We start from the raw sequence: 24,728 nt of genomic DNA on the forward strand, positions 1-24,728 counted from the left end.
GGTAACGAAATAAGTTGAATTTCTTTTTTTTCATGCATGGATTTTGCACTGATATTTTAGTGAAACAACACACGGTTGGTACAGTCTGTACCAAAACACTGTGTCGTTTACAAAATCCAATGGATTTCGGCGTGTCACACCATCGCACTTTGGCATGTCAGACCATCGCACTTTGGTGCATGAGTGTGGACCATCGCACTTCGGCGTATCACACCATCGGGGTTTGACGCAGACCATCGGGGTTTGGCGTGACCATCGCACTTTGGAGTCCCATCGCACTTTGGAGTCTTATATATATATATATATATATATATATATATATATATATATATATATATACATATATATATAAATATTGAAAATCAGAATGACACATTCCATAAAAAACAATCATTTACTGCAGTAAATGATTGTTTTTTATGGAAGCAGTAAATGATTGTTTTTTATGGAATGTGTCATTCTGATTTTCAATATTTATTTACAACTGTGCCGAATCAACTTCTAATATAAATATATATATATATATATATATATATATATATATATATATATATATATATAAATTGACGATCAGATGGATTTCAATCACATAACATTTATTTCTCTACAGGCTGTTTCGTAAGGGGATGGTTTCCCCTCACTCGTCGGGAGCACTCTAGAAGATTATATCGGAGATTTATCCCACTATATATTCTTTATATATATATATATATATATATATATATATATATATATATATATATATATATAATATCTAATCCATCTATCTATCTATCTGAAACGTCAGATGATAAAACGTCAGCTAATGTTACCTTTTCCAATATTTTCTTGGAAATTATGTTTTACAGCTGCATGGACTCTTTACATACAAAGAAATCACAATTTAGCTCTGCTGACTCAGGTTTTTGTAGAATTTCATTGAAGAATTATCTCTCTTTGCATGCAGTCAAGATATTCCCTTTATACCGAATGTATGAGTATCTATCCCTGTATTTCCTGTGCAGAGAACAAAATACGAAACCAGTTAGAGGACGCCTTTGGCATTGAATTAGGTGACAGGAGACAGTTTTTTGTTCTGAAACATGTGGGTAGGGGGTATACATGAAAGTCAGATTATGACAGACTAATGAAACATAAGCTAGAGACCTTTTCCTGGATCATGCATGTTCAAATTCACCTTAATTTCTTCAGCAACTGGCCACGTGTCTTAGTTTCGTATTTGCACTTATCTATATGTCAGGTATCATGGTGACACCTGCACGTTGCATATCGACGTTTTCATTAAGCACTCAGCTACATTTGATATGTATCCTGAAATTATTGTATACATTTTTACACATTTAATATCACATCAAATATGGGATATTTCATTTTTTAAAGAAAGTTGAACAGGCCTAGAGTGCGAAACTGGCCACTGCTCCCTTAACGCTGGCTGTTCAAGACAGTATATCAGGATTATTTTGATTTTAATAGGATGTCATTTAATGAGTGGAGATATTGAAATCAAGACAGAAAATGTTAGAATAGTTTTTGGAAAAAAGATGAAGATAAATCATTCTCATGGAGAAGTATAGTGTTTACATAGGGCAACTAAATGATATTTCCAAATTATGCTGTAACTGGCCTAAAGAGCCATTTTTTGTTACAAGGAATGTGTTATGTTTAGCCTGTAATTAAAACTTATGCCATTAAGTATTAGAAACTTATCCTGGACAGATATAAGTTGTGAATCCGATAAATTCGTGGACATTCCTTCTATATAGAAGTGCTGCAAAAGCTGTAGCATCGGGGAGGATCTAGAATCATCTCATTAAAACATGGGAAAGGTGACAATAGCTTGTGACTCTTCTACTCACTAAATAAAGACTATGGAAAGAAGTACTTTGATTATTTTCGTTATTGACAGCTAGATTCTACGGGCTTATTGGCTGCTGGTTAGTGGCTGCTAGCTTCAGCCTAGTTCGGATTGAATCTTGTAAAGTAAACAGGCAATTATTGTACATCATTCTTGAAGACACTGATAATCATACATGCATAATTATACATCTGAAGATTCGTTCACCATTTTGTATATATTAATTTATATCTCTGAAAATGTGATAATGCAAATATTATCTTGTTAACAAACACTTTGAAAAATACTTCAAGAAAGAATCATTTCATGTTTTTAAAATCCTAAACAAGAATAACGCACCACTACAACACATGCGAAAAGTCAATAAATATTTGTTACATGTGTAAAAGTCAATAAATATTTGTTACATGTGTCCATTAGACTCATATTGTAACGTATCAATTAAATAAACACAAAATCACTATTATAATATATTCGTTTCGCAACGCACCTATGTAATCCATTTAATTAGTGATGTTAATTAAAGTTAAGCCGAACGACTGTCTGATGCAATCTATGTTGTACATTTATATGCTACAAATTGATAAATTTGAATGGGTATGACAATTGTAGAAGACGCGTTTCTATAGACACTGCTGCAGTATTTCAGTGTAGTGGACGGACTGCTCACATCGCCCCACAAGCTGCTCGGGAAGTCTCGGCATTCTACTTGTTGGTCATCATTTTTACAAATTCTACAACAGGAAATAAAATATGCAGTGTAAAAATAATTTTCTTATTGTTTTCTTTAGATCGCAACATTTAAAATGACGTCAGAATGATTTTTCAAGCAAACTTATTGTTGATGTAGCATTAAACTTTCCCACCTGCACACTCTTTTTTCAAATAGAAAAACAAAAATAATGTCAAAAAATATTTTGGGAAGCAAAATAAATACATTGAAGGCGACACTTGCGCATATAAGTACCACTGTAAACTCATGTCTAGAGCAAGAAAACGGATTTACAAACATCAAGTTATCTTGTAATTCTACCACACACCAATAAAACAATGAATCAATTATAGTTACACATATGTCACTATCGGGCACGTGGTTGTGACAGAAAGTGTCACGTGATTTCTTTCCATTGCACTTTTCATTTGTAATTGTGTTTTCAAAATGAATTCTTATGGATGGGGTAACTAATAATTTTGCCATGCATACGATAACATGCAAAATGTTTTATCACATTTACGATTACTAATAATACAAAGCCCATCGAGCTCATTTTCATAGCTGAAACGCGAAAGTTACGCGTTTATTCGCGAATGTTTTGCGTTATAACGCGAAAGTTTTGGGTTATAACGCATAATCTTCGCGTTAAAAAGCGTACCTCTCGCGTTATATCGCGTAACTTTCGCATTATAACGCGAACATTTCATCAATAAACGCGTAACATTTAATATTTACGCTATGAAAGGTGAATATAACGAACAGTGACATAATATGAAACGTGCTATAAAGCGTAGATTTTGCATATAAACACGAATTTATGGATTAAATGCGTTAAATATTAAAATAAGGAACATGAGATATTTGTTCATTACAATGAACAAAAATAGCGATAAATTTGTCCAGCTGTACTTTGTAATTTTGTATATGCATATCTCTTGATACAATTTGACTGCTTTAAGAAGATCATCTTATTGATTTTCGATTCTGTTGTATAGGTTATTATGTGTTATTAATTGTCTGATAGGGGATGTCTTTCTGGACAATAAAATATGTTCAAACCAAACCAAAAACATATCAAATGACAAAATTATAGAACAGTTAGTTACAAATGTTGGTGTGATAATTCTATGTGTTTTTCAAAAGATGACAGCCAAGGGACACACCCTTTGAAAAGTGTGAATTCATCTATTATTGAAAGAAAATGAATTAGGTCACCAAGTGCTTTCTGAAGACATTCAGACGGGTTTTCAGGTTAGCAAATGAACAAAAGAAACTGTAGATTAAGTATTGTTTACTCAATACCATAACATAACTTCATAGACATAATGGTTGATAATCCAACAGTTCTTTGAAATTCTTTGACATTTTAAGGCATGATTTCAATGGACGAAATTTTATACCCCCGTATTCAAAGCTGTTATTACATGTAGCTAAGCATTACTGGTATTAATCAATTACAAATATGAATTCCACTTTGCATGCAATAAAACTTTATTAGCATATAATTCCAATGTTATTTATTACAATTTTTTTGATTGGACAAAAGTAAAGCTGAACAAGAGTTTATACATCAATATCCGAAAACACGATGTATTCGTACACGCCTGAAAACAAATAACATAGTGCGCGGAAACTATTCAAATTTTTGCAATTTTTAATAAAGTGAATGAATTGGAATTATAAGAATCAAACATTCTTTTTGAAGAATTTATCGATGTGTAAACTCCGGACATTTTACTCACAAACTTAACATAAAAGTGTTTCGCACTTTTATTCAGTATGTGAGTAAAATGTCCGGAGTTAATCCTATGATATGACAAACATTCTAAAATGTAGGCGTGTTAGTGTGTGTATATAGTTCTTTACTCTAATGTTACTCATGAATGCATAAACGTCAGTCTTCATTATTTGTACTAATCACGGATTCCTGTTTTACATAACTATATTTGTATAGAACATTTTGCGTTATAATTTGCGAAAATTTCGCGTTAAAACCCAAAAGTTATGTGTTAATTCGCAAATTTTTTGCGTTATAATCTGAAAAATTACTTTTATTCAGCTACGAAAATGAGCTCAATGGGCTTTCGTAGGGTTAACAATGAAAATAAAAGCAGAAATTTAGAACAAAATGCTATATACATGTACTGCAAAATACTGTCTCAGTATTCGAAGAGTTTAGAGTTCACATTTTGATAACATGAACATAAATGTTGAAAATTAAAGATAATGAATGTGAAAAGAAAGTATTTATTATCATTTCGTATCTCTTTCACGAAAATGTTAAGCCCCTGGCTCTAGATCTACCCCTAACAGCAAATTAGACAATCAAATACATGTAATGAATACACCCTTTTGATAGCATATATCTAAGATTGTATGATTCCTAAAATACATCAATATACACCTATTTTTTTCGATTACGTTATTTCAGTTGTAAACATAAATCGAGTTTCATGAACTAAATTTGTCTGCACAGTTTACAAATTATCAACTTGGCTTCAACAATGGAATTTAGATAAAAATTACGCCCCCTCTGTATAATTTCATTGAAATGATGCTACATAAGAGTGTAAGCTCTGAACTTTGACAATCGATGAAATCAAAACAACGCAGACGGATTTTATAAAAATTCAATAAAATATTACATACATGTATTTTCCATAGATTAAAGGGACTGATTCACGATTTCCCCCAAAATTTTGTTTTTCACTTTTAATGATTAAAATATATTGTGTTTTTAAAAAGGGTTTCACGAAAAATTAAAGTTATACATTATCACAGAAGCTCATTTTAGAGAGTTTGTTATTTGTTTTGTAAACAAAGATCGCGGTATGTTATTGTTTACGAAGTTTTCAAAAGAAATGGATATCGACCCAGGTTGATTGTATTTATCACTTTTCAAGTATTCTTCAGGGAAAATGTGTCATTTAAAAGTAACATTTGTAGCTGTGCAAAATTAAGATGCTTTAACGTACGAAATTAACATTTCACTGGTTTTATTTACATGGCACAAAGTTAAGGGTAAAATGTTGCTTTTATTCTTGCATTCAGAAGGTCAAAATTTTGGCTGTCAACATCAAATGAGTTTTGATTTTAATGTTTAACATCAAAAATGAAAAATATGTTTTAAAAAATAAATAAAAAATAAAACCGTGAACCATTCCTTTTTAGGTTTAAAAGTTTTGAATGCAATTATTAGGAAGAAAAAAAATTACACGTAAAGAGTCACCAAACTTTATAGGCAAGTAATCTTGTTTTAAAGAAGGAACAAAATTATAGAAAAGGGAATAATTATAACAATTTAAATGCAAATAAAAGTGGTTAAAGTTGCCATGGTGAACAGCATCGCGATAAGCTGCAAACTCTAGAATTAAATTTATCTTTTCCGTTAAGTCTACCACGTGACTGTGGAAATGGCATCATCAATATATGTGTAGAAAAATATTCATAAGTCTAAATTATTTACCGTCATAATTAACTTGACCGTCGCCATCTATATCTGCCTCCCTTATCATTTCGTCAACCTCTTCATCTGTCAACTTCTCGCCTAGATTCGTCATCACGTGACGAAGTTCTGCTGCACTAATAAAACCATTTCCGTCTTTGTCGAATACTTTGAATGCTTCCTTCATCTCTTCCTCGGAGTCAGAATCTTTCATTTTCTTTGCCATCATTGTAAGAAATTCAGGAAAATCAATCGTTCCATTACCTGCAAAAAAAAAATTAAGATAGAACTGATTAGAGAGGCAACGAATGTTTTGAATATATTTTGATTTATTGAATAAATCAAAAGGATTGGGAACATGTTCTATAAAAATATAGCAATATGTATTCATTATATACATTAATTGCAGTACACTTACATGTATATATATATATATATATATATATATATATATATATATATATATATATACATCTTAATTTTATTGTGATGTGTCAAATAATTAACCCGATTTTTGGCACAATTATACAATCGTCTTTCCACAAGCACCTGCAACACACCGTGTGTGTATGTCACAGGTTGGTAGGAGGTTTGGTTTGGGGCAGAAATAGTGAATTTATTCCGCTGCTCTCTCTCTCTCTCTCTCTCTCTCAATATTAACCCATTTTCGCCCTTTCTTCGGCAAGTGACAAGATTAAACTTTGGTTAATTAAGCCAAAAATTAATAATAGGCTTTAATCATTAAAACCTTAAGTGCATGCACTCAAGCACCAAACACCTGATTTAACTTGTAAGGGCTTTGCACTATGTACATGTAAATTGGCAAAAGTTTCCTATAAACACAAGTGTCCTTACTAATCTGTTCTTCAAAAATCTTTCAAATATCTGAGAAATCAATCCGACGATGAGAAAACACCATGAGAAATTCTCCCTTTCTCTTCGTGTATAAGATAATATGTTTCCGGTACAAGAGCTTTATTACACATGTAAACTAACAAAATATTCTCTAATGGGCTACATGTATGTGCGTGTGATGACGATATAAGTAATTCAACCAATCAAATTGAAACTTCAGACATAGCTTCAGCTTTTATGAAATCGATGTGTGTGAAAACAACAGCAAACTTCCTTGTGCACTAATATTCATCAATATTTATCAAATCCAACTTTGATCAAATGCGAACAGGTGGATAAATTTCCACTAGGAGAACAAACATATTCCTAACAATTTATTTTGCACAATGTCATCGAATATACTGATAGTTTACCAAGAGCACGGTAATAGTAGTAAGGCTACTACTGGCATTGTATCATTGCACGACCCCACCCCCTTCCTCATTTATAAATGTGCTACACAATAAGCTGAATAATTGTAGAAGTCGCCCAGTCTGATACTTACCGTCAGCATCCACTAAAGCTTACCGTCAATATCCATAATTTATGCTTACCGTCATCCACCTAAGCTTACCGTCAGCATCCACTATCGCTTACCGTCAACATCCAAGAATCTTAAAGCTTCCCGTCAACATCCACAAAAACTTACCGTCAACATCTACTTTCGCTTACTGTCAGCATTTACTAAAGGTTGCCGTCAACATCTACTAAAACTTACCGTCCGCATCCAGTAAACCTTGTACTGACATCCACTAAAGATTACCGTCAACATAAACTATCGCTTATCCTCAGCATCCACTAAAGCTTACCGTCAACATAAACTATCGCTTATCCTCAGCATCCACAAAAGATTATCGTCAACATAAACTATCGCTTATCCTCAGCATCCACAAAAGCTTATCGTCAACATAAACTATCGCTTATCCTCAGCATCCACTAAAGCTTACCGTCAACATAAACTATCGCTTATCCTCAGCATCCACTAAAGCTTACCGTCAACATAAACTATCGCTTATCCTCAGCATCCACTAAAGCTTATCGTCAACATAAACTATCGCTTATCCTCAGTATCCACTGAAGCTTAGTATTATTATAATACGTATTTTATCAAATGCTGACACTCACCATCAGCATCCACTTCATTGATCATATCCTGAAGTTCTGCTTCTGTGGGATTCTGACCCAGTGACCTCATCACTGTCCCCAATTCTTTTGTTGTAATGGTTCCATCACCGTCTTTATCAAATAGGCCGAAAGCCTCTTTGAATTCTAATTGGAAATAAAAGTATTACTCGGATAAGTAACCTTCAAAACTCAGCATTTTATATGTAAGAATTAATAAAACATTATATATTGAATGTAACGTGTCTGCACCTGCAATTTGTTCTTCAGAAAGTTGTTCTGCCTGTAAAGAAACAAGTAAAACTCGGTGACTCATTTTCGGTAGCACACCTCAATATACAAATTTAATATTCAACAATTCGGAGCACCTTTATGTACATTTTAATCTCTTTATTTCGATTCAGCAATCATATGAACCGACAGTTAATGTGAAATTTTCAATTATAACCCATCTAAACAAATAGAAAGCCCGTGATCTGTGTTTTCCAGGTAGTGCAGATGATGCTTTTTATTAGGTTTACATAGTACGATAAGGGACACCCATATGGAATTTATAATCATAAATAGATTTCGTTTTTACATCGGTGTCGTTTAAAAGGATTCATTTATAGTCTTCTGACACTGTTTGAATATTTGTAAGAAACTTAAGCAAAACGTGATAAAATGTTATCAAAAACATAGTCACCGCATATATTTTGGCGAGTATTTATTTCTAGAATGAGAGTATCAACCTATAATATATGTGATTAATAGTAATGGATTTCAAATATTATATTCTCTCCAGTTTCAAAACGCTTTGATAATCTCACTTAAAGTGAAAACTGTAATGTATATGTAAGTAATTACTAACGGCTGAGTGGGAAAGGGTATTTTTACAAAGGCTAAGGTTATATATATATATATTAAATACATCATACGGCTGGTTTAATTCTGACATTTTCAAAGTTTACTACGATCAGGAAGTCATCAAACGAATTCACAATATACTTCTTTGAATGATTTTCTGTTCTGTGCTCAAAAACACAGGTGCACTTGCAATAAAAGCATATTATGGTCTTTTTGAACCTTTTATTCTTAATTCTAAAAACATCAGTCGAATAAGGTGGATATCTTCCCATTGAATATCAGACATATTCCTTTTTTTCATTTTAAAGAATGAAACGTTCGTCATGGTTGGTAAAGTTACGATGTAGAAAAATTCGCCAAAAACTGTCTTACCTAAGCTGCATAATTGTAATAGAATAGAAATATTCAAGATAATGTTACACCCCAATCTTAAGAACACTACAAAACAAGCATCATGTTACTGTTATTGCGGACTCACCATTTTGCGACTGACTGTCCCCTCTCAAGCAGCTATAAATACCAGATGTACCCTGGTTTAATTTTAAAATCTTCTGGAGGCAGATCAATAGTTAAATGTCCAATCTACCTTCGCCTGAGAAAATAATTCATGATTTGTAATCCGATTTACGATAGAATTAACTTTATAGCGTTGTTCAAAATATAACTTAATAAACTTTACATTAATAGCTTTTTGATTATAATTTATGTGATTTGATAAGATATATTTCAAATTTGATGAGTTTCCATTCTGTAAAACAGTGTGTCTTTGATTGTCCGTTTAAGGTAAGCCTCTTATTAGGTCGAAAAGGTCAAGTGATTTAGGAAAGAGACTTTATCTCACTGCAGTGTCCAGTTTCCTAAAGCGACTCGGCAACAATGGTAATTTGTCGCATTGCGACTTTCAGATTTCGAACACATAAGTCGGGTGGACTTTAAAGGTTTAACAATCTAATAACAAACTAGGTCGTTTATACATATTGTAACTTCACATTCATTGTTATTGAAAATCAAATGTAACCTTGTACTTTTAATAATTGCGATTTACATTGATGCACACAGTACAATAGTGCAGTGTAGAACCATGCACTAAATAGTACAGTGTAGAACCGTGCACTAAACAGTACAGTGTAGAACCGTGCACTAAATAGTGCAGTTTAGAACCGTGCACTAAAGAGTACAGTGTAGAACCGTGCACTGAATAGTGCAGTTTAGAACCGTGCACTAAATAGTACAGTGTAGAACCGTGCACTAAATAGTACAGTGTAGAACCGTGCACTAAATAATATAGTGTAGAACCGTGCACTAAATAGTACAGTGTAGAACCGTGCACTAAACAGTACAGTGTAGAACCGTGCACTAAATAGTACAGTGTAGAACCGTGCACTAAATAGTACAGTGTAGAACCGTGCACTAAACAGTACAGTGTAGAACCGTGCACTAAATAGTACAGTGTAGAATCGTGCACTAAATAGTACAGTGTAGAACCGTGCACTAAATAGTACAGTGTAGAACCGTGCACTAAATAGTAAAGTGTAGAACCGTGCATTAAATAGTACAGTGTAGAACCGTGCACTGAATAGTGCAGTGTAGAACCGTGCACTAAATAGTAAAGTGTAGAACCGTGCACTAAATAGTACAGTGTAGAACCGTGCACTAAATAGTACAGTGTAGAACCGTGCACTAAATAATGCAGTGTAGAACCGTGCACTAAATAATGCAGTGTAGAACCGTGCACTAAATAGTACAGTGAAGAACCGTGCACTAAATAGTACAGTGAAGAACCGTGCACTAAATAGTACAGTATAGAACCGTGCACTAAATAGTACAGTATAGAACCGTGCACTAAATAGTACAGTGTAGAACCGTGCACTAAATAGTACAGTATAGAACCGTGCACTAAATAGTACAGAGTAGAACCGTGCACTAAATAGTAAAGTGTAGAACCGTGCATTAAATAGTACAGTGTAGAACCGTGCACTAAATAGTACAGTGTAGAACCGTGCATTAAATAGTACAGTGCAGAACCTTGCACTAAATAGTACAGTGTAGAACCGTGCACTAAATAGTAAAGTGTAGAACCGTGCACTAAATAGTAACGTGTAGAACCGTGCACAAAATAGTACAGTGTAGAACCGTGCACTAAACAGTACAGTGAAGAACCGTGCACTAAATAGTACAGTGTCGAACCGTGCACTAAATAGTACAGTGAAGAACCGTGCACTAAATAGTACAGTGTAGAACCGTGCACTAAATAGTAAAGTGTAGAACCGTGCATTAAATAGTACAGTGCAGAACCTTGCACTAAATAGTACAGTGTAGAACCGTGCACTAAATAGTAAAGTGTAGAACCGTGCACTAAATAGTAACGTGTAGAACCGTGCACAAAATAGTACAGTGTAGAACCGTGCACTAAATAGTACAGTGTAGAACCGTGCACTAAATAGTACAGTGAAGAACCGTGCACTAAATAGTACAGTGTAGAACCGTGCATTAAATAGTACAGTGTAGAACCGTGCACTAAATAGTACAGTGTAGAACCGTGCATTAAATAGTACAGTGCAGAACCTTGCACTAAATATTACAATGTAGAACTGTGCACTAAATAGTACAGTGTAGAACCGTGCACTAAATAGTAAAGTGTAGAACCGTGCACTAAATAGTACAGTGTAGAACCGTGCACTAAATAGTACAGTGTAGAACCATGCACTAAATATTACAGTGTAGATCCGTACACTGAATAGTACAGTGAAGAACCGTGCACTAAATACTACAATGTAGAACTGTGCACTAGATAGTACAGTGTAGAACCGTGCACTAAATAATGCAGTGTAGAACCGTGCACTAAATAGTAAAATGTAGAACCGTTCGCTAAATAGTACAGTGTAGAACCGTGCACTAAATAGTACAGTGTAGAACCGTGCACTAAATAGTACAGTGTAGAACCGTGCACTAAATAGTACAGTGTAGAACCGTGCACTAAATAGTACAGTGTAGAACCGTGCACTAAATAGTACAGTGAAGAACCGTGCACTAAATAGTACAGTGAAGAACCGTGCACTAAATAGTACAGTATAGAACCGTGCACTAAATAGTACAGTATAGAACCGTGCACTAAATAGTACAGTGTAGAACCGTGCACTAAATAGTACAGTATAGAACCGTGCACTAAATAGTACAGAGTAGAACCGTGCACTAAATAGTAAAGTGTAGAACCGTGCATTAAATAGTACAGTGTAGAACCGTGCACTAAATAGTACAGTGTAGAACCGTGCATTAAATAGTACAGTGCAGAACCTTGCACTAAATAGTACAGTGTAGAACCGTGCACTAAATAGTAAAGTGTAGAACCGTGCACTAAATAGTAACGTGTAGAACCGTGCACAAAATAGTACAGTGTAGAACCGTGCACTAAACAGTACAGTGAAGAACCGTGCACTAAATAGTACAGTGTCGAACCGTGCACTAAATAGTACAGTGAAGAACCGTGCACTAAATAGTACAGTGTAGAACCGTGCACTAAATAGTAAAGTGTAGAACCGTGCATTAAATAGTACAGTGCAGAACCTTGCACTAAATAGTACAGTGTAGAACCGTGCACTAAATAGTAAAGTGTAGAACCGTGCACTAAATAGTAACGTGTAGAACCGTGCACAAAATAGTACAGTGTAGAACCGTGCACTAAATAGTACAGTGTAGAACCGTGCACTAAATAGTACAGTGAAGAACCGTGCACTAAATAGTACAGTGTAGAACCGTGCATTAAATAGTACAGTGTAGAACCGTGCACTAAATAGTACAGTGTAGAACCGTGCATTAAATAGTACAGTGCAGAACCTTGCACTAAATATTACAATGTAGAACTGTGCACTAAATAGTACAGTGTAGAACCGTGCACTAAATAGTAAAGTGTAGAACCGTGCACTAAATAGTACAGTGTAGAACCGTGCACTAAATAGTACAGTGTAGAACCATGCACTAAATATTACAGTGTAGATCCGTACACTGAATAGTACAGTGAAGAACCGTGCACTAAATACTACAATGTAGAACTGTGCACTAGATAGTACAGTGTAGAACCGTGCACTAAATAATGCAGTGTAGAACCGTGCACTAAATAGTAAAATGTAGAACCGTTCGCTAAATAGTACAGTGTAGAACCGTGCACTAAATAGTACAGTGTAGAACCGTGCACTAAATAGTACAGTGTAGAACCGTGCACTAAATAGTACAGTGTAGAACCGTGCACTAAATAGTACAGTGTAGAACCGTGCACTAAATAGTACAGTGTAGAACCGTGCACTAAATAGTACAGTGTAGAACCGTGCACTAAATAGTACAGTGTAGAACCGTGCACTAAATAGTACAGTGTAGAACCGTGCACTAAATATTACAGTGTAGAACCGTGCACTAAATAGTACAGTGTAGAACCGTGCACTAAATAGTGCAGTGTAAATCAGAGAGGTGGTATGAAATATGTCTCCATAGTGTCAGCAAAAGATTTATCCAAGTGAAATATACATGTATAACAGTGTGAGATGCGCATAATCAAAACAACGTAAAAATGACTATTCCAAGAAAGCGCATATTCAGAGGAGGAACCGGATGTCAGGATTTCGTCCGGTAGTGTACAAAAATACATATTTATGATTATTTTGGTGCAATTAAAAGTATTCAAAACTTTAAAATTTGCCACTTAGATATGTTGCACCCCCCCCCCCTTTCGGATACTCTAAAAAGAGGGGTCTAAGGGGGAAAGAATTCTTGGTCCGCGCATCAAGAAAATTGAAATAAATGAAGAACTCGTCCATAACACATCATCGTCAAATATGGCAATGGATAACTACCACTTAAAAGTTTGATATTCTTTAAACGTCATTTTCATAAACTTTTATAAAATATAAGAAATAGTTGATCTACGCCAAACATATCTAATCATGATAAGCACTGCGTTTTGAGAATTTATGCATGACGAACATTGAATTAATTCAATACAAAAAAGTCTATACTATAGAGTTCACTATGACCTTATCCAGACAACCTTGACCTGTATTCAGGGTCCACCTTCGGGTCAAAATTTATATTCGTTTCAAGTGTTGTTTGTCAAAAAGTTTGTAAGGTCAATTCTAATGAACGGACAGTGAACAATCAAAGTACTGAAAAGCGCTAAGCTGACTTCATAAATTCTGTTAATGGGGAAGAACAACAGAAGAAGTTCATGCATTATTCTTTATTTTCACTCAACTAAATAATACATTTTCTGTAAGGGCATAACATATATGGATGGGGAAACAATGTCATGAAACTGTTAACCGTGTTGAAATATAAACTATATATCATTTCAAAATTAAGGATTATCTCCCTCATGCATAGCTCTGATCCTTAGACGAATTTGACTCCAGTCGTTGACACCGTTTTTCTTTTTAGTTCTGAAAAGTTTATTGTTATTTCGGATTTCCAGTATTTCGGCTTGAACATCACTGAAGATACATTATTTGTCGAAATGCGCATCTGGTTCATCAAAATTGGTACCGTATAAGTTTTACATTACGACCCCTGGGTCGAGGCCTCTGCTGGTGGACTATTAGTCCCCGAGGGTCTCTACAGCCCAGTAGCTAAGTACTTCGTTACTAGCTTGAAAATACGGATGTATATTTAATTGCTGTGATAAAATTTAGAAATTCATTTCAAAATTAAGGATTATCTTCCTCATGCATAGCTCTGATCCTCTGAAGAATTTGACTCCAGTCTTTGACACTCTGTTTTTCGTTTTAGTTCTTACAAGTTTATTGTTATTTCGGATTTCCAGTATTTCGGCTTGAGCATCACTGAAGAGACATTGTTTGTCGAAATGCGCATCCGGTGCATCAAAACTAGTCCTAAATAAGTTACATGACGCCGATAAACACAAGTCATTATGATAATTCTTGGTCCCACCCAGGAAAGAAAACCCTACCCATGGGATCATAAAATTTGCCATTTTGGTAAAGGGCTACCTGTTCCTTGTAAATATCTATTCAGTTTGAAATTAGTATTCATACTCAATAGCATGAAAGAAAATGCTTTTGAAATGTTTTACACGTAAGCACTATATACCAAATTTGGCCCTGGAGTCAGAACCTATACCGAAAAAGAATATTGTGAAAGTCTTCCTGTTCTACATGACTATTATGCAATTATTTTTTCTTACAGATGTGAGGTTGCAAGAGAAGATTTTTGAAAATTGGTGAAGTTTTGGCAGTGTTTGAAAATTTGAAAAGAATTGTAATGCTGTTATCGGGAGTTAAAAGTGCTCAATTGAAAACGCACGATGGATGCTGACCAAATGCAATAGAAATGAATCGAAACTTTTAAGCCTATCATTCACAACTACATATCTAAAAATAACTGTGTTTTAGTTTAATAGTACATAAAACATTTTTAAAATACAACTAAAATGAAACTAAAATTAGTTTGATACATTTGTCAAACAAGAAAAAAAAAAAAACGAACATAAAAGAAAATGCACATATTGATTACATACATGTATATCAAGTAGGAAGTGCCACAGATATTCATTTCAAAACACACCAACATAATAATCAAAGATTATGAAACACTTTTATAATTAACCCTTTACATAAATCATATCTCAATTTTTGGCCGAGTTTCACAACGTGCAAACGGCTTATACATGTATGTAGAATGGTGAATGGTGGGCGGGCGTCCCTGTAATAAACAGCTCTAATTTGACGTTCCTCAAGCTTCGTACATTTGTTATAGATACATTAAAGATGTGCATGTATCTTTTTGAAAGTGGTCAGACATTTTTCAAAAAATTGACATGTACATGTAGTTGAACTTTGTCATTTTAAGCATGTCTTGAATAGACGGTGCCTATTTTGTGTAATCAACTCCTCTCATACCTGTTACTTGACATTCCTCAAACTTTGTACAGTTATTATGTTTGAGATTTGTTAGATATCAGATCTAAAGTAAAATGAGAAGTAATATTAATGTTTCTGCAGCCCTATATTCAAAAGAAACACAGCTTTCCTCTGTTCGCTTTATTCTCAAACAATTCAAACAATGACGCACGTGTTAATAACTCTAATTATTTACTCAATGCATAATTGAGATACCATTAGATTATCAATCAAATGATTAATTAAATTTGATAGAATCGAATCCGCTATTTGCCCTGGGATAAACCAACAACAAAAAATCGCAATTGTCCCCATGGTCAGCAATATGTACACTCTAGGGTCATCACAACAACCCGACCTTAAAAGGACATGGACACGGTTGAGCGGAATGTTTTTCCCTTCCATTTCTATTGTTTACAGTGTTTAATTAACGTATTTGCAATAGTTAACCAAAATTTGAATATCACTTGTGTATAAACAATGCTCGTGCCATGTTTTTGTTTACATATAGATTGCTTGATGGAAAATATCACGTTTAAATCAAAATGAGATGTGCTAAACACTAGAAACTATTCATTTATGTTCAGAATTAACTTTTAAACTGAAAAAAAAATCTTCTTTAAACGGAATTTACTTGTATATTTAGTCTATGTAAACAAAAACATGGTGCGAGCCTTGTTTACATAACAAAGAAATGTGAGCGTTATATCTCCAATGTACCTCGACAAATGACAGTCAAATTTTTGCTGACCATTAGAAATACCTTAGTTAAGCATTTTGAACATTAAAAAATGGAAAAATAAAATTTGAAAATTTTCAGCTCAAATCATGTCCATGTTCCTTTAGAATGACAACAAAGTAACGTATATAGGTCATGTTGGAATAATGATTAAATAATTATTGTGGTGGAATAGATTTGTTGTTTGTCGGTGATCTGTAAATCTCCGATTTTTGAAATAAACAAATAACAAAAACCTCATACTTGGACATCAGTTTAACCATCCCTTTAAGTGAATTGAGCAGCTAGTGAATGTAAAAAAACAACAACTGGGGCACGGTGAACTCGGTGTTTAACTACAGCGTAACATGTCACCTGGATTTTCCATCTGTGGGTTTTAATAAAGGGCTTACGAAATTGATGAACGAATTATATTTCCACATTACTGCTTCAATCAATCTATCGATCCATCGATCGTTCGATTTATCTATCTAGATCTATCTATCTATCTATCTAGATAGATAGATAGATAGATAGCTCTAACTAGCTTGGCCATGAATGAGTTCGGTAAATGGCGTCGTCGTCGATGTAATATTTGAAAAGGAAATTCCGTCTTGAAACACGATCATTATCAAATTCAATTTTATCCGAATGAAAGTTTTTTTTTCAAATATTACAACTATCTCTTTCATAAACAAATTTGTCGTCTGCAGAGAAAGAATGGCTGCTAACGGAAAAGTGTTAACCACTGAGGAAATCTCTGCCAAACAACGGTTTATCTAGCTACAAGATTCAGGAGTTGACAGATGATATGTTGACGGTGCTACCGTTTGAGCGAGCGCAGCTTCATGCATGTACATACATGTATTTTGTAATGTTCATGCTTTGATCAGGTTGAATTCAAACAATATCTATTTCCAAATATTTAGTACATGAATGAAATTAGGCAGCAGAAACAGCCCATTTTAGACTTCTCCCCGGATTTTATATTAAATCATTAAAACATATTAAACATGAATGTGATTGAAATATTTTTTATACAGTATACATTTTATTTCTGTTACTTCACTCTGACTTGCTTAATCTTTCCAAGTCACCATTTGTGTGATAAAAATGCCCAATTCTCGTCTGAAGAAACTGTAAGTAAAGAAATTCCTATCAAAATATGGCATATATCTGTAACAGTTTTATATGTATTAAAGTTTATCTACTCAGGATAAACTAGGTTATTTTGAACACATATTATTTCACTATAGCAAGAATGATAACTCGTAGTATTTTATATTTATGCGACTGGGCATGCTCAAGTGTAACTTCCCTTTTCTGCTGAACAAGAAAGCTGGAAGGTGCCAGAAATTTAACTAAAAAACCTGATCTGAAACTTCACGAGGATAAATGTAAAATGAGCTTGTGAAATTAATCGGACGTAACGTAATAGGATAAATTAATTTAATTGTTTAATGTGAAACTGAGTCGTTTTATTCCAGTTTAGTGAATTGTATTTTATTTGGAATAAAGTCAGCTCAGCCTGGTAGGTCAGCCATGTTGTAAAAAAAAAAAAAAGACGAAAGAAAAAAGTTTTCCAAAATAATTCTCTGAAGTTAACAGAAGTATATTACATTCGCAATGAATTATATATTATGCTTAACTGAAAAAGCGAGAGAAATGAAAATGATTAAACAAAATTGATGCAGTTTTTTGTTTGTTTCATGAGCCATGTTTAGAGACAATAAAACGAGAGCATCTAAGGCGAAGAGCCCATATACCCGACCCCCGACAAGGACATCCCTTGATCATGGTGTAGTAGTTCCCACGGTGACCATCCAGACTTCCGCATCGTTCTTTGATTCTATCATTCCCACGTCAGTCGCCAGTCTTAATTCAGAGGCAGCTACCTCAGGTTCAGGAAGAAGTTACATAGTAAGCCTTGGACTAGCCCAATCGGTACCCCTACAGCCTGTTTATGAGATCGCAGATGCCCCAACCCCTGCTGTACAGTTTGTACCCATCCTGCAGACAGTGAAGACACAGTTACATGTACCAGTAGATGGCACTACATCAGGTATAAATTATCAGGTAGATATTGATATGCCTACACTCTTCTAGAGTGTAGTATCAGAGCTTCGGGCTCATGTATCTCAGACACTGAAAGAAAAAATTTGGAATAATAAGTATGTTACTCTAAACAAATTGTTAATCCAAGAACCAGTTTAAGATAGTCAGCATCACATTGTTTATCGTGACGGCTTAATTCAGGTTAAACCTAAGTACAAGGATGAACAAATTGGGTCCATTTCACAATGACCTTTTAAATTTTCGCCACTATTTATTGTGTCAAGCACTCTGCAAAAGCTTCCTTACATGACGAAAATTAAAAAAGGTGCAGAACGTTCACTCAATTCCTTTGGTTGGAGGGATTATGACATCCAATTTAGGCTGAAAAAATCAATTGATTTAAATCTCAGTTGGAGTTCTGTTGACGCCGAACTGTGGCTGTTTTATATGCAACCCACGGTACATAACAATAATCAGAATTCCCATAAACATGCTATTCTTACAACTTTCAGGGTGTATGTGAAAAACACAATTGTAGATTTTTGCATATTTGTGTCAAATGTAATGAATCCCACTCCTCTTTGAATTGTATGTCTGTCCAGAATAACAATGTCAATGAATGCCCCGTCTAATTAAGTAATTAAAACCTTACAGCTGTTGTTTCATATCATAAATACCCAGCCACATGTAGCACATTCATTATATGAGGCAACATTATTTCAATGTGCATATTTGTTAGCATTTATTGCCTTATTTGAAGTTTCTTGAAGTGCTTGACCTTCAATCAGATTGTGTTCAATTGTTAGAACACCATGCAGCTTGCTAGTGTCCTTATTAAAAGTTCCAAGACTGACCACATGCATAATGGTTCATTAGTAAAAGTACCAATATATGCCCAGTCATTAATTATTTTTACATTACTGCATAAATTTCTTGCAATGCGACAGACAATTGTGTCCAATAAATTCGTTGTTCATTTCACCCCCACACAGTTTCAGTTTCAGCAATGCTCAATAATTGTTTATCAATGTTTGATATAAACACATCTATTTTTAAATCTCATTCTTTTAGAATTGGTGAGGCCACACACCTATTTAAACGGTATGAATAAAAATGAAATAAAAAAAAAACAATCCTCGTAATACATTGGGTGGCAATACTATTGGCAAACCACATAATACTTTGAAGGGCTTACAAATGTACTGTGGTTAATATTTCACAATTAATGCCAAAGACGGTAACTATTGTTTGTTCTCATATTTTACCATGAAGCAATTGGACCTTTGTCTTTCCAATAAAGATAGAGAAAATTGGAGAACTAGAATTAATTCAGCTCTTGCTACATTTGTTGTAAAGAATGCATGTGGGGCCTCCATTAAATATCCAGATATTTCAAATAGGCACACTTGTCAGACTTGGGTAATGACATATTTGTGAATTCATTAAGATTGATTGATTGATTGATGTTTTCCGCCACACTCAACAATTTTTCAGTTATATGGTGGCGCCCAGTTTTTTATTGGTGGAAGAGAGAACCCAAATACAATGTACCTGGGAAGAGACCACCGACCTTCCGCAAGTAATCTGGGAAACTTTCTCACTTACCGACGCGAGCTGGATTCGAACCCGCGCCGAGCAGAGGTGAGAGGCCGTGTGATTTAGAGAGCGATGTTCTAATCATAATTCATTAAGAAATGCTCTAGTGGTGTTTTGGTCCGCTACTGACAGGTTTTATCCCTCTCTTACTAGCTAGTTAAGTCTTGTCAGTCATGGCCAATTTTTAGGTTGCATGTTTGCAAATTATTTGTGTATGATTATATGTGGAGTGTAAAATGGATATTAAAGTTAGTTATGCAAAATTGACCGCCTAGTTTTGTTGGCGGATGACCCACAAAATTTGTATTTTGGTTCATTTGACAGAATTTTGCATAGAATGCCACCCCCATGGGGTACTGTTATTTCCAGGTCCCATGGATCAAGGTGGTATTTCTAATGCTTTGTGTTGTTTATTATATGCTGCCATATCGATTTGAAGATCGGCGCATATGTTGTCTTGATGATAGATTATGGATAAAAGGTCATAACAAGCACGCCAAACAATTACTTTTTAGTTATGACTTATTTTGGGTAAGATCAGCTAGGTCATTCGGATAGTACATTAAATTGACCTGCCTCGGGGGCACCTTGGTGTCTAAAAATAGCTATTTTCAGTGTCGTTGATAGCTGTATGATTCTATGTTCATGTATTATTTTTCTAAAGAAATACTTTAAAGCAAATTAATTAGTTTTTTAAGTTATCAACTTTCCCTTAATTACATGCTTTAAAACATTTGCATGTAAAATAAAGAAGTGAGAATATCATTTAAAAAGTAAATATAGCGGGTACGCATAAATTATACATTGTCTGTTAGGTGTCTATAAATAGCCCCACGCGCGTCAGGGGAATCTCAATATGATGTGTATAACTCAGACGATATCTTATAATACATACTAGATATCTAATATGTTTTATCTTACAGAAGTAAATTCATATGATGCTTACTATAAACTCATGGACTTAATAAGACATCTCATAAACTTTACAAGATATATACATGTATTGACTTTTTTGATATAGGATATCTCATAAACTTTATAAGATATCTTATAACTTTTATAAGATATCTCATAAAAATTCATTTATGAGATATAGACATCTTATAAAATAAATGAGATATCTTAAAAACTTTCTTTCATAAGACATCTTATAAAAGTTGTAAGATATCTTTGCTTAATAGAAAGTATATGTTTAAAGCAGAATGAGATGTGTCAAACACTAAAATCTATTTCATTATGTTCAGAATTAACTTGTAATTAAAAAAAATGATTTAAACGATACTTTAACTCGTATATTAACCCATGTAAACAAAAACATGACACGAGCCTTATTTACATACCAAAAGAATTGTGATCTCTGCATCTCCCATGCACCTCGACAACATTAACATTTTTGCTGACCATTAGAAATGCATTAGTTAAGCATTCTAAACATTACAAATGGAAAAATAAAATTTTGAAATTTTCAGCTCAAATCACGTCCATGCCCCTTCAAGATATCTCAATATATTTAATGAGATACCTTACAAAGGAAAAAAATATCTTAATCTTTTATAAGATATCTTACACAAGATATAAGATATCTAATGAAAACTTTAATAAAAGATATCTTCTAACTTTTGTAAGATATATTGTAACTTTTATAAGATGTCTTATTAGATTTAAAGAGGAATAAATGTAAAAACGGCGTGCTATACTTATATGAGTAAATCCGCCAGAAAACCATGCAAAATACCAAAAATCGTCCAAAGGGGTAGTAGCAAGACATGAATTGTTTATTGCTTATAGTTTTCTTCATATGCGTTAAAGTCAGAATTACGAGAAAGTCAGAATATCATTCTAAAATTGCCCAACCCCGCATCTATTTTTAGTAACAGCTCATTTGCATAATAGTAGCAATTCATAACAAATCTATGAGGAAGATACATGTATGCACAATTTCGTTGACTCTGAAATAATTTATCATAATGCTTTTATTTTGAAATTCTGTTTTTGCTATAAGAATGTGTTATAAACCAATACATTAAATACTGTAAAAATGAATTCTGGTGTTTAGATTATTTTTATGAGGTCTCGAGATAGACCCACATCAATAATTTAGACCCCCCCCCCCCTCCTTGAGAAGCTAATTTCTCTCTAGTACAGATAAAATTAGTTGAAAATAAAATATTCTTTATACTAATTTTAGTTCCAACTATGTAAAGATATTGAGTTTGGCAAATAACATCCACATGGCGAAACACGATTATATATAGCTACAATTTAGTATGTTTTGATGATTAAAGCTTATTGTAAAAATAATGTTTCCTTTGTTTATTATTTTGTTGAAAAAATATTTTTAGAACCTTATCCATTTTTCAAATAAAAAGATAATTGATTTTTGAATTTTGTAAAGCGTTGTTTAAAAAAATCTACAAAAAATGAATTATTGAGGGTTTGGGCGTTGTTATCTTCCTTTGTTAGAACTCTTCAATATTGTTTGTTAAAAAAGGCGGTAGAACAAACGCAATCTCTACCCAGAGTTGTCGTTCCTTGCTCTCACTTGCACCTCTGTCAATGTCTCGAGGGTTTTATAAGATTCTTGTAAAATGGCACGTATGCTCAAATAAAGTATGATTTCTACTTCAATTACAAAAATATACGTAAATAGATAAATATTGAGCAGCATTGATTTGGGCTGAAACGCGGATATTGGGTTGTTCTATTGCACCAGGCCTATACATAGGTACATGGAGAATGCATAGTAATGGGGGAAAACTACAAATAGTTGTTTGTCCTACATTTTCCCGATATTTTATAAAGTAGTTCTTAATTTCTTTAGCTGCAAAAAAGTGGATTTACATGTGGAATAACATTGCTTATTTTGAGACGTTGACAGAGTGTAAGGAACGATAACTCTGGGTAGAGTTTGGTACAAACGATGCAAGGAGGTGACAATGATCTCAATATTTCATGTTATTTTTCAACTTCCGGGAGTTGTTGTGGAACATCGCTGCACTACGAAAGTGAAAATGGATTGTTAAAGATATATGAGTACATGTATTCTAAAGAAAAGACGCTTAAACAGGTCTTCGAATTTCGGCGACACAGCATTTGCTGTTTACAGTACCAAAACTGAATATCTACGATAGACAATTAGTTACTAGGCCTACTTGTTTAAAACTTAGTACTTGCCCAAAGTAGCGTGATGCGTTCAGTATTTACTGAAGAGTCAACAAAATAGCATGTGAATGTGAAGATCGTCCCAAAACGAGTAAGGCGAAAACGAGCAGAGGTACACATCCTCATGCAAAGAATACTTACTGCATAAGAAAAGACAAATCATTACAGTTGGAACTGGTAAAAGATAAAAACAGAATTATACAGAAAGTGCTACGTGTAATATCATAAGAGTTGCATTCTAAATATGTAAGACTCTAAAGTGCGATGGTCGCTCCACAGTGCGATGGTCACGATAAAGTGCGATGATTTGCTAATATTACGAATGCCAAAGTTTGATGGTCACGCCAAAATCCGATGGTGCAGGGTTCAGAAACGTTTGTGACGTCACGTCATTGTGACATAGTTCTTAACATCTTTCAAAATAAAACCGAAAAAATGCAATGTCAGTTTGCACTAACGAAGGTTCTTTCTGCTGCAATGCTGACACCAATTTCTTCGGTATATATTGGAGGAATGCACAGGTGATTAAGATTGACATGGACCACAGCAACGGCAAGGTTTACATTGTTGAGGATTATGAGAACGGCAAAGTACATTTGTTGTCGAACTATCTACTTCGCCCAAACAATCTTTAATTCATGATCATTTATTACTTGTGATGTACATGTAATAAATTCCTGGGGGTTTGCTATAATGCAAAACATTCTATACGATTTCGCGTTGGAAAATTTTGTGTTTAATAACACGACAACTAAATGATAATGAAATAAGTTCTTATCCTTATTTTTTGTGCAAGGATTTTGCACTGATATTTTGGTGAAACAACACACGGTTGGTACAGTCTGTACCAAAACACTATCGTTTACAAACCAACGGACTTCGGCGTGTCACTCCATCGCACTTTGACGTGTTAGTATGCACCATCGGACTTTGTCGTGTCGACACCATCGCAATATGGCGCATTTGTTTCACAACACCGCACTTTGGCGTGACAGACCATCGCACTTTGGCGCACGAGTGTGGACCATCGCACTTTGGCGTATCACACCATCGGGGTTTGGCGTGACCATCGCACTTTGGAGTCCTACAAATATACTTACGAATTGATAGGCTTTATGATTATTTACAAATGAAATGTGCATCCATGGCATTTACAGTGCAGGTCTTTGATAACATTTAAAGACTAAGGTACTCAGACATGTTATAAAGCCCATATATTTTTTTTAAAAATAGAAAGGGGTGGGTTGTGTTACACATGTTAGCAGCAGGGCTCACACTGAACCAATACTAACACTAAAATATATATGAACATTTTGATTAATTCTCTTAACAAATGTTTATGAAACATTGCCGACCGTTGTGCGTGCGCAATCTGACTCTCCCTTTTTTGTGTGTTCGGTTACTGGCCACCCTGTTAA

General features: G+C 34.2%; 1 protein-coding gene across 1 annotated transcript in view; it reads right to left on the reverse strand.

Moving 5' to 3' along the window:
- Window positions 1-2,057: 2,057 nt before the first annotated feature.
- LOC125649685 (uncharacterized) overlaps window positions 2,058-24,728 on the reverse strand; it is a 64,905-nt gene continuing 42,234 nt past the window's right edge. The window contains exons 9-12 of the mRNA XM_056166782.1: window positions 8,284-8,342; window positions 8,035-8,178; window positions 6,037-6,279; window positions 2,058-2,589 (exon numbers count right to left, since the gene is read on the reverse strand). Coding sequence (XP_056022757.1) covers window positions 2,561-2,589; window positions 6,037-6,279; window positions 8,035-8,178; window positions 8,284-8,342 — 475 coding nt within the window. The 3' untranslated portion in view covers window positions 2,058-2,560. The remainder of the gene's footprint in view (window positions 2,590-6,036; window positions 6,280-8,034; window positions 8,179-8,283; window positions 8,343-24,728) is intronic.

This window comes from Ostrea edulis, chromosome 5 (assembly GCF_947568905.1).
Source record: "Ostrea edulis chromosome 5, xbOstEdul1.1, whole genome shotgun sequence".
NCBI lineage: Eukaryota > Metazoa > Mollusca > Bivalvia > Ostreida > Ostreidae > Ostrea > Ostrea edulis.